Genomic DNA, 12,364 nt, shown 5'->3' with positions numbered 1-12,364 from the left:
GCCCACTGCTCCACCAAGGCCAATTTTGAACTGTTGCTGAACAAATGCTTGCTAGGTGAGGAGTACCAGTACTTCTGTCAGCTCACTTTGCTTTATTTTCCTTTCCCCCTTAGCCAATGTTAAAGTTACCATCAGTTTGGAAGATGGGAAAGGGTGGAGTGGGAAAGATTTGCTTTGATAGCAACCTGTTGAAACAACAATGTGTACTTGAAGTCAACCATTGACCTGTAGGCTGGCTGTATCCTAGAAGCATTCTACTCTTTGCTGTGGGTTTCTTATCAGCAGAGGAGAGTATTTGGATTTATTTATTTTTTTGCCGGAATAGCAATAGCACTTAGACTTATGTACCACCTCACAGTGCTTTACAGCCTTCTCTAAGTGGTTTACAGAGTCAGCCTATGGCCCCCACCAATCTGGGTCCTCATTTTACCAACCTCGGAAAGATGGAAGGCTGAGTCAACCTTGAGCCTGGTGAGCTTTGAACTGCCAAACTGCTGGCAGCCGGCAGTCACCAGATGTAGCCTGTAGTACTGCATTCTAACCACTGCGCCACCATAAAAGTTCAGGTGCCCTCATTCAGTTTTTTCACCTACAGTACCTATTCCATCTCTCCTGTCTAATAGTGATCCAAGAGGAGAGATCTGACTGAAGCAAAACACGTGGAGCATTACGGACATGGAAACTTGACTTCTGCATTGTTCTGTTATTTAAGAGTCTCAAATACATTTTCCCCCAGGGGAAGTAGTGTGTCTTTCACTCTAAATGAATGTTTCTTGACTTTTGGAATCATTTCATCCCACAGATCACTGTATCAAAGAAACCTGGTCTACAAAGATAGCAAGAAAATGTCATTGAAGTAGATTTGGATTTGCAGCAATGATTCTGTAGAGGAAGGAAGCAATGATTGTGTAGATTTAGATTTGCAGCAATGATTGTGTTGGGAAAAATCAGGGAGGAGAGGTAGGCTGGTGGGATATGTCATGTCTAGACTAGGAATTTTGGTGGTCTGCATTCCCCAATAGAAATCTTCTGCTCTGAATCAGTGTCCAAGATAAATCCTACTACTGTCTTGTTTTATGATCCTGAGAAAAATAACTTGTTGCAAACTTGAATGTTATGCTTTGTCTGGCTATATGCAGTAAAAAAAATGCCTGTAATGATTATAACATCTTTCTTTTGACAGTAAGATTTCTAATAAATCTGTAAGACACTGTATGTAAGCAATAAACTTATTTTTCCCCCATCAATAAATGGGCTGAGTGAGACACAAACCAATTCCTACTGTCAACACAGATGTTTGTTTGTGATTATTGCCAAATCACATACCTTTCTTTCTTTCTTTTGTTCTAATGCAAAGGGAAATTCTGTTTTCTAGAGCGCTGCAAATGCAAGCCTATAAAAGCTACCCAGAAGACCTACCTTAGGAACAATTACAACTATGGTAAGTATGGCATGAGGGCAAGCAGTAACTTTTGAGGAAGAGAAGATTAAACAAAAGCAGAAATGATTTCACAGAAAGGGGTTCTTGGGCAGCTACGTTAGCAAATTGCTATCTCCAAAGGCAAGCAAAACTCAGTCAGTTGAGTTGGGGGCCAAACCTTGTCTGCTGAAAGTGACTTTTAAAGAGCTCAGGTTCCTCCCTCACCCATTTCACACTTAAAGCAACCATTTTAGATAGTTCAGGCTGCCAGAAAGGTTGATCAAGGTCAGTTAACAAGTGCTGTGATTCAGTGTCAGCCAGTGCTCCCAGCAGCTGAGTCCGATGAATCTGAGGAGGAGGAGGAGGGGTTTGGAGAGCCTTTGTTGTCAGAGGGAGGCTCTGATGCACTGCAGGACTCTCAGCCTGGCCCCTCCAGTCATGTTCCTCATGAGGCTCAGCTGTGTGAGTACGAGGTGTCAGACTTAGATGAGTCACAGCTGAATCTGTTCAGAGACGCTAGAAGCAGAAGGCAATCCAGCAGAGCAGAGGAGAGAAAATCTATGAGGCAACTCAGTGAAAGGAGGAGAAGGCATTGAGAAGCCACGCCTTGGGACTGATAATAAAAGGGGAAGGTGTGGGCGGGGCTGGTTGCTGAAGGCAACCATTTGGAGACATTCTAAGAGAATCCTGGTCTGTTCTTGCTAATCTGTTTGTCTCTTGTTTGTTGACTCTTGTTTGATATTTTGATTCATTTATTGAAGGAAATATTCTGTTGCTTTTTTGTTTGAACTGTAAATAAATTTGGGTTGGGTTTTTCCAGCCTATTGACTATAAAAAGGAAAAAGGGGTTGTCCCTGATACACAAACAGGGCCGGTCGTAGGCTGAAATGGAACAACAAGTTTTGAAGCTTAATGGAATTTGAACCTGGCATCCCTACATTTCCGCTTGAAACCTTTGAGAATAAGTAGCGTTTGGGAGGGAACAAGATCAACCAATTGCATTTGGGAAATTTCAGAAGTATTAGATGCAAATGCGTTGATTTTACATGCATAATATGTACAAGCACTTCTTTCAAAAAGAAATAAAAAACATTATTGATTTCAAGAAGGCAGCTATTGTTGCTTTTCAGTACTAACAATAAAGTGATGAGTATCATTTTCTTAAACTACCTTTTTGGTGCTAACGACAATGCTTATTGTTTTAAGAAACTAAGAACACTTTTACTATGTTTTCAACTATTAATTTACACCTTTTTTAAAAAAACAAAACAAAGCACTTTCTTTCGGGGTCAAAAAGAACAAAGTATTCTGGAAGATACATTAGCTGTCCTCATTTTAACCCCTGTTCTTCTTTTTCTTCAGTTATTCGGGCTAAAGTTAAGGAGGTAAAGACCAAATGCCATGATGTCACTGCAGTGGTCGAAGTGAAAGAAATTCTAAAATCTTCATTGGTGAACATTCCTAGGGACACTGTCAATTTATATACAAACTCTGGCTGTCTTTGCCCACCACTTAACGCTAATGAAGAATATATCATCATGGGCTATGAAGATGAGGAACGTTCTAGGTAATTATGGGCTTCTCCCTTTAATTAGTTCCGCCAGAACACAGCTGAGTAAAATTAGAAAACCTAAAGAGAAATTTTAAGTTGATTCTGGACCAAATATTATCGAAAACAAGCTATTTTATGGGTGATTACTATTTTGATTGAAAAAGAGATTTTAAAAAAGGAGAAAAGAATAACTGGAGAGAGAGAAAAAATCTGCATCTCCGATGAATAATTGAGGAAGTTAGTAAACAGAAGCTCTTGCCTTGTTAATTTTTACTGTAGAGTAGATCTTTGTTTATATGTGTCTTCATTAAACAAATGAACATACTTCATGCCTCTCGGTTCCCTCACCTTCTCAATATTTTTATATAAATTAAAGTTTATCGGATATTTTTTTAATGCTCCATCTTTATTTCCAAGACTGTTTTTGGAGTTCATTGGCTTTCTTGCAAAATAAAAATGGTAGGTGATCATTATTCAGAGTTTTGTCCAATGCATTCCCAGTTTTAATTTTATTAATTTAATTTAATTTAATTAGATTGCCCAGAAAAATAATGATTTGTATCTATAACTTGATTTTAAAATTCCCATCTATTCAATGTTGCCCAGAATTAAGGATGCCCAGCTTCTTTCATGGAGACATTTCTTGGAAGCATGTGGAATAAGAATTAGTAGTCTGGATTTAATAATAGAAAACAACACCTGAATTGTTGAAGAAGGTCATTGGCACCAAGAACAACCTCTCAGATCTGATCAAATGGCTTTATTCAGCTAATGCAGACAGCTTGCATTTTGCAATAACCAAGCTTGCCAAAGTCTAGACCACAGTTCTGACTCACTCATTGGCTTGTTATGATCCATCTGTCTTGTTGGATGCTGGCCTCAGACAGTTCCTGAACCTCAGTTCCTGAGCCCTTCTTTTGTAGAGTTTGCAGCTCGTGAACTTAAATGGTGAAGGCTGTTAGAATAGTTTCCTACCACTATAAAGAAACATTAAAATAGGTATATCATAGCAGTCCCCCCCCCCACAAAAGCAACCCTCACATTCTCCCCAAACTAGTCCTGTCCCTGTGTGGTGCATTAATTCCCATTCTGCAGATCTTAGCCTCCCCAGTTGTGGTCCTTGATGATGAAAGACTATCCAACCTAATCGATCAGTCATTTAATTTATAACCAATTGTCATAGGTCCCCTACTCTGCACCCTTCTGAAGTGTAACATACGCACTTCCAGTATTCTCAACTAGGATTTTTTTTTCTGGTTGGAAATTCTTGAAGTTGCAGTTCTAGGAGGAGGGGACAGGTGCAATAAACTGTCAACAGCTCTTGAGTAACAGACTCTGAAAAAAATGAGACATTGGCTGGAACTCATGTTTCAGAGTCAGACAATGTATGGATCTGGTCAAGTGAATCTCTGTGCCTGGCCCATTACATCCGATTTTGTTGTGAGGTTAATTTAATTTCAAATGCAAGACAGCAGTGTAATATTAATAAACATTAGCTGATTTTAAACATATCATATCATTTTCCCTAGACTAAAATTGTGTCAGGCACGAAAAACCAGTTCCATATGTAAAGGTTCAAATTAACTGATTTGTTGCTAAAAGCCTATGTATAGGAATCTTCTCAACTAATGGTCAGCATTTGGATAGAACTAGATATAAGTCAAGGGCATTGGGGGAGGAGGTGTTGGAGTTGGATAGCTTGTGACTATGCAATGACTCTAAACTGAACCCTCTTTTAACTCCTCCCACTGGCTCTGCCCATCCTTCAAATTGTCACATTATATCAGCTCAAGGGCTATCTAATTACAAAAATCTACACCTCTGTTGTATATGTTTCTGCCTAATTTTATGCAAAAACAGTCTTGTGACACCTTAAATTTTGGCAGATTTATTATAATATAAAGTTTGTTATGTTGTCATCAGAAACTAAACAAAGCCGCCTATGAAAATTGTTTTATCTATTTCTAAGAATGTGTCTTAAATCTATAAAAGTCTATAACTGCAAAGAGTTGCATTTTTCCTGCATCTTTTAAAATTCAGGATAGTTAAGGAAAGATACAGCTGAACTACTGTAATATTACTTACTATTGGTACTCGTACACTTATATACGGTGGTGGGATTCAAATATGTGAACAACTGGTTCTCTGTGTGGATGCCGCTTCCGGAACTCCGTTCTGGGCCTGGGCAACAAAAAATTAGCTACCGGTTCTGCCAAAGTGGTGCAAACCAGCTGAATCCCACCACTGCTTAAACATCCATAGCTAACTTTCCTTCTGTGAGTATAGATTCTACAAATGGGAGAAGTAGACTGTTGCTACAGAACTTAAGGGGAAATTGTAGTGGTCATTAATAGATCTGTCTTTGCTCCTTCGACATAAATCTAACAAAATGAAATTCAATGGTGAAAAAGTAAGGTTCTACATTTAGGCAGGAAAAATCAAAAGCACAGGTATAGTATAGGTGGTACCTTGCTCAATAGTAGTAACTGTGAGAGGGATCTTGGAGTCCTAGTAGACAATCATTTCAATATGAGCCAGCAGTGTGCTGCAGCTGCCAAAAAAGCCAACACAGTGCTAGACAGCATTAGCAGAGGGATAGAATCAAGATCACGTGAAGTACTAATACCACTTTACAATGCTTTGGTAAGGCCACACCTGGAATACTGCATCCAGTTTTGGTCACCACAATGTAAAAAAGATGTTAAGACTCTAGAAAGGGTACAGAGAAGAGCAACAAAGATGATTGGGGTACTGGAGACTAAAACATATAGGGAACGGTTGCTGGAATTAGATATGTCTAGTTTAATAAGAGAAGGACGAGGGGGGACATGATAGCAGTGTTCCAATATCTCAGGGGCTGCCACAAAGAAGAGGGAGTCAAGCTATTCTCCAAAGCACCTGAAGGCAGGACAAGAAGCAACGGATGGAAACTAGTCGAGGAGAGAAGCAACCTAGAACTGAGGAGAAACTTCCTGACAGAACAATTAACCAGTGGAACAACCTGCCTCCAGAGGTGGTGAATGCTCCAACACAGGAGGTTTTTAAGAAGAGACTGGACAGCCATTTGTCTGAAATGGTATAGGGTTTCCTGCCTGAGCAGGGGGTTGGACTAGATGATTTCCAAGGTCCCTTCCAACTTCTTCTTCTTCTTCTTCTTCTTCTTCTTCTTCTTCTTCTTCTTCTTATTATTATTATTATTATTATTATTATTATTATTATTATTATTATTATTATTCATTATTCTTATTATTCTTATTATTCTTATTCTTATTCTTATTCTTATTCTTATTATTATTATTATTATTATTATTATTAATCTTCCTCTTTCTTCATAAGCCGAGCTATTTTGCCTTTCATATGTAATCATTGTTGTTCTTTTTCCTTAAAATGCAAAGACTACTCTTAGTGGAAGGCTCCATAGCTGAGAAATGGAAGGATCGTCTCGGCAAGAAAGTGAAGGTAAGACAAATTTAATTAACTGCTTAATCCATATGTTTGACTTGATTATATGTTGCTATATTTTGGCCTTATTTCTAAACAAGCGTCCAGATTCTGTTTGTTTACTCAGAAACGTTCAGTTAGGGTTCCCTCTTCAGCACGCTTAAATGAGAATACAGCCTCGGCCATCTCCTTTCTCCACAGAGAAATTTTTTTTTTTCCTATATACAATACTGAATCTCCCTCTCATTATACCAAATATCTCCCATGGCAAAACAAATTCCAAAATCCGTAAATGAATACAAAAACAAGGCCATTCCAGCTGGAGGTGGAGAATTACACCATAGAGAATGGTGTTAAAATATTCGACGTATTAAAAATATTAAAACATTAAGCACAAATAATGACGTTTCATGAGTACACATTAGGGCGGCACATTGGGAACAGGGTTGGCCTCCTTTAGGATTCTTTTCAACAGAACTCTTTAGAGGCAGTCCTCAACTCACGACCACAACTGAGACTAGAATTAAATCATAAATTATAGCGGTCCTGAAGCGAGGCATCCATGCAATCCTGACTCTCCCCATTGTGGGCGCTATGCAGAGCACGGGGTGTCTCAGAAGGTGGGGAAAGGCCCTGCGTTGCTGAACCAATGGGCTTCATGATGTGCCCCACGTTAAGATGAACAGGAAAAACAAGAAGTATGTATGATGACCGATGACTACAGTGTTTGCTAGAATGGAATGTCAGTGACAGAACGTGGAGTGGTAAGTGCTGGAGTAATGAAGCAATAGTAACAAACCCTCCAGATCCTTTTAAGGAATTACAGAATGTGTAGGGGGGGAGAGTCAAAGACAAATGCAGTTGACACCAGTTAATGAATGCTGTTGATACCACCCAGGAGGTAAACTACTCATTTTGCACTATTGACAACAAAGTGGAAGATATTGTCGAACTATGGGTCGTGCTGATGTCTAAAAAAAAGATGCTAGTTTAAGATCTGTATATTACAGAGTGGTACCAGTGGGATGAAGTGTTGATGATTTCAGAGTAATAATTATATTTTGATCTAGAACAGCGTTGTTCGGTTGTGTAAAAAAAACAAAACAATTGCCAGCTTCTTGGTTTCGCAGGGAGCTTTGAGGTTGAAGGTGGAGCAGGAAGCTATGCTCTGTTGTGCCCTTGGATTTTTTTTCCCCCCAGAAGTGAAACGACTGGTATTTGCTATAGCCTCATTCAGCATAATTGTTCCCAGAAGGCAGCTTGCTCAGAGTTCTCTCTATCCTGCTAAAAGCACCAGTTACTAAGTTGTTAAAGAGAACGGTTCCAGAAAAATATCCACTGATTGTCAACTTCCTTCTGCAATGGCATCAACCCAATTCAAGCTTTTCAAGATAGTTAAGTGTCAGAAAAGAAAGCAATATCCCTGACACAGTTTGCTTATCCCTCTGTTGAGAATTGGCCATATCTACAGGCTGTGGAGATCTTGTCAGCACTTCTGCTAAGGCTTCCTTTGTCTTTACTCCTCCTCCTCTTCTTTTTTTTAAAAAAAGTTTTTTTTTTAAAAAAAAACTGCTGCCAAAACACAAAACAATAGCCCACTCAATCCATCTCGACGGGGGTTAAGAGGGTATTAAGTCTGAAACTTTTAAGTACGTGTCTCAGGAGACACCGTAAGAGAACATGCTGAGCTTTGAACGCGCTCCTGCTCTTTCTGGGTTTGTGGAAGGTTATTCTGAATCCAGGAAAATCCTTTGAAATTGCTTGGCAATGTGGGAAGGACAATGGTGCAAGCTCTTTCATTTGAGCTATGCGTATGACATATGTCCAGAGATTCACTTTGCATAACAATATTTAAAATCTGATCTGTTACACAACGTAGATTATTTCTTATTCTCGCTGCTGAAAGAAGGAAACGTTACTGTTCACTTTCCCACATTCATTTATCGATATTTGAACATGTAGCCATCATATTCGGCTTACAAGCTTAGCAGCCATACTGCTAAGCTTGTAAGCCGCCCTGAGTCTTCGGAGAAGGGCGGGATATAAATGGAATTAAAATAAAAAAAAATAAAAAATAAAATATTCATTTCAACATATAGCCTTCAGACACATATACTGGTGACCAGCATCAATTTAGTACAACTCTCTTACTGGGGTGTTTTCTAAGGAGAAAATATGGTTGGTATTTTTCTGAAAAACACTGTCATTGTGGACTTGTTGTTCATGATATGAAATGTCATTCTTGTAACAATAACACACTTTTTAATACTTAGCGGTCATATTTGTGTATGGTAGCAAAAGACATAAGGCAACAGAAATGCCTTAGAACAGGAATGGGGAACAATGGCCCTTTTATGACTTGTAGACTTCAACTCCCAGAATTCCTGAGCCAGCCATGCTGTCTCAGGAATTCTGGGAGTTGAAGTCTATGAGTCATAAAGGTGTCATTGTTCCCCACCTCTGCCTTAGAAAGAAGTCATCTATAAGGGACAGTTACATATTTTTTTCCTAAAAATAGCATCCGTGAGTTTAAAAAAAAGGCTTTGAAATATTATTTTGGCATGTCATATACGATTTATTAAAAAAATAGGCAGCAGAAAGTTCAAACCTTTGTTTCAATTGATTATTTGATAATCAGTAGTATTTAATAGTATTTATCACTTTCTAGGTCAAAGTGGCCTGGAAACATATTACTCACATTATCTGGTTTTCTGTGACAAAAAAAAGCATTTTCTTCTTCCTAAATATCTTAACTCCCAACATTTAAAACTGCTTAACAACTTAAAACTCCTGGTTATGAATGAAGTCCTTCAAAATTTTCCATTTACTAACAGATTTAGACAAAAGTGTGTGCAATGGCACCCAAATGGGCTGAGGTAGCTTTGAGGCTCTTTGATTAAAAAGTTAAAAGCAAATAGCATCAAATGGAAAACCAGTAAAATACTATAGGTGAGAAAGTGGCAGTTTTTTAGGTGGGCGGAAGCTAGTGTTACTAGACTGACAGTCACTTATGGTTTTGTTACCTCATGATTAGATGACTGCAATGTGCTCTGCATGGGCTGCTTGAGGATACTTTGAAAGCTCAGCACAGACAGTAACAAATGCTTCTGGTTGTGCCCATGTGCATGACTTCTAAGTCAGTGGTCTCTAACATTTCTGGCTTTGAGGACTGGTGGTGGCGGCAGGGGTGGGGAGCAGAGGGGATGGTTCCATGCTGTTGTGATTCAGTGTCAGCCTGTGCTTCCAGCAGCTGAGTCCAATGAATCTGAGGAGGAGGAGGAGGGGTTTGGAGAGCCTTTGGTGTCAGGGGGAGGCTCTGATGCACTGCAAGACTCTCAGCCTGGCCCCTCCAGTCATGTTCCTCATGAGGCCCAGCTGTGTGAGTACGAGGTGTCAGACTTAGATGAGTCACAGCTGAATCTGTTCAGAGACGCCTAGAAGTGGAAGGCAATCCAGCAGAGCAGAGCAGAAAAAAATCTATGAGGCAACTCAGTGAAAGGAGGAGAAGGCATTGAGAAGCCACGCCTTGAGACTGATAATAAAAGGGAAAGGTGCGGGCAGGGCTGGTTGCTGAAGGCAACCGTTTGGAGACATTCAAAGAGAATCCTGGTCTGTTCTTGCTAGTCTGTTTGACTCTTGTTTGTTAACTCTGGTTTCATATTTTGAATCATTTATTGAAGGAAATATTCTGTTGCTTTTTTGTTTGAACTGTAAATAAATTTGGGTTGGGTTTTTCCAGCCTATTGACTGTAAAAAGGAAAAAGGGGTTGTCCCTGACACACAAAAATGGCCGGTTGTAGGCTGGACCAGAACACATGCAAGCAGCAGGTGCGTGTGTGCACCGCTCACACAATTAGACCTTTATGTGACGTGCTTGCCTGCCGCTCCTGCAAGTGGAGCTGCTCACTCCCCTGCTATTTGCACAGGCCACTTCTGAATGGGCTGCGGTCAGGTACTGGGCTGCAGTCCAGGGGTTGAGGACCCCTGTGCTAAGTGAGTTATGTTGGCTCTCCTATTGGCTTCCAGGTTTAATTTTGGATGCTGGTCATCACCTATGGAACCTTTCATGGCATAGGGCTTGGTCTAGTTGTTTTTTGCCCATTTGATGCATTCAGTCAGAGTGGGAGCTCTTTAAGACCAGTCAATTAAAGGTTATCGTTTTACGGAACTGAGGAATCATGCCTTCTCTATTGCAGCCCCTGCTCACTGGAGCAGCATCCCCCCAGCCCTTCCCCCTGAAAGATACACAGCTCCCATTTTCCCTGGTTGTGTTCCAAATTGTGATGTTATGGGTGTCTGCGGAGCCCCTGTTGAATTTTTGCAGGTTACAAATTGTTATTTTGGTCTGTGCAATCATATGGTTTTTCCTGTGCATTGCACTTATTGTAAACAACTCAGAGATCTCTTGCAGCCTTGACAAACCCAGTAAATAAAAAAAATAATAATAATTGATCTCTCTCTGTATCTCTCCCCTCTTCTGCTTAATAAATCTGCTATTGATATTAATATTTACCTAAAACGAATGTAATCTTCCACCCTCACAGAATCTGTGCATGCAACTTGCTTTTTATGTGTGTACATATAGGCATATGCAATTGTATTCCTATCAGAAGCCATGCTTCAAAAAAGGAGAGGACCAAGACAAAAAAACTAAATGTGTAACTATTTATAAGTACTTATTAAAATCAATTACCTATAATATAAAGCACTCCATTAATAAAACTAATTGATTCCACTGTTTACAGTAGCACATAAGTATATACTCTCTTTAGCAGAAATCACAAAAAAGAAGCAGGTATTAATATCATAGAGAGAACTATCTGGCATTATCATAAGTGGATATTGGGAAAAAGGGATATAGAAAAAAAGTGAAAGAAACTTGAATGAAATAAATGAGAAAATATATTTTGTTTGAAAATTACTAGGAGGTAGATTAATCTTCCAATAAAATGAATAAAATATGGACATTTATTTATTTATTTATTTATTTATTTATTTATTTATTTATTTATTAGTTTTTATAAACCGCCCTTCTCCTGAGGGACTCGGGGCGGTGTACAGAGGAAGGAAGGTCTACAGATGAACAATAATAAGTAATAAAAACAATATTGAAAACAAACTGGGACCCCAATTAACGCTATCATGTCAGGCCGGACTGCTGGAACAGGAAAGTTTTTAAGTCGCGTCGGAAGGTACGGAGGTCGGGGGCCATCCGGATTTCGGTTGGTAAGCTGTTCCAGAGGGCTGGCGCACCCACTGAGAATGCCCTCCCCCTGGGGGCCACCAGCCGACATTCCTTGAGCGGTGGCACCCTGAGGAGGCCCTCTCTGTGGGAGCGCACAGGACGGTGGGGTGCTGACATCGGCAGAAGGTGCTCCCGTAGGTAGTCCGGACCCATGCCATGTAGGGCTTTGTATGTCATTGTTAGCACCTTGAACTTCACACGGAAGGCAACCGGAAGCCAGTGCAGCGCACGGAGGAGAGGTGTGATATGGGAGTATCGGGAGGCTCCCAAGAGTGTCCGTGCCGCTGCACTTTGCACCAGCTGAAGCTTCCGAGTGGATCTCAAGGGCAGCCCCATGTAGAGAGACATGCTAAGGAGACTGTGTGGGAACTGTTTGGAAGGAAGTGAAAAGAAAAGAATTGTGCTTCAGTCTGCTACTGAAGTGTATGTAATTGTGGTAGAGGGACGTGTGAAAATGGAAACTTGGTGGAATGAGGAAAGAGGCTATGGATGAGAATTTAAGAGAAAGTCAGCTGCAGAAATTAGGATAATGGCAATATACTGTATAATGTAAATGTAGAGAAAAAGTTAGTTACACAGAATGTTGTTGAAGAAAGACAATGTCATTGTGTCCTCCTTAATTTCTTAAACTCCTTAATCTCATTACACATGGACAGGCTTAATCATAGCTTCAGTTGTAAAAGTGTGAGCATCTCAGACCAAGCTA

The 12,364-nt window shown here is 39.9% G+C and overlaps 1 protein-coding gene across 2 annotated transcripts in view; it reads left to right on the top strand.

The window, feature by feature from the left end:
* Positions 1-12,364, top strand: part of FRZB (frizzled related protein) — a 37,230-nt gene that overhangs the window by 20,661 nt on the left and 4,205 nt on the right. For both annotated transcript variants that reach the window (XM_083376030.1, XM_083376029.1), the window contains 3 exons: positions 1,376-1,441; positions 2,783-2,987; positions 6,368-6,431. In XM_083376030.1, the coding sequence (XP_083232156.1) occupies positions 1,376-1,441; positions 2,783-2,987; positions 6,368-6,431 (335 nt within the window). The remainder of the gene's footprint in view (positions 1-1,375; positions 1,442-2,782; positions 2,988-6,367; positions 6,432-12,364) is intronic.

Source organism: Vipera ursinii, assembly GCF_947247035.1.
Source record: "Vipera ursinii genome assembly, chromosome: 1".
Classification (NCBI taxonomy): domain Eukaryota; kingdom Metazoa; phylum Chordata; class Lepidosauria; order Squamata; family Viperidae; genus Vipera; species Vipera ursinii.
This window is presented reverse-complemented; position numbering and strand designations above follow the sequence as displayed.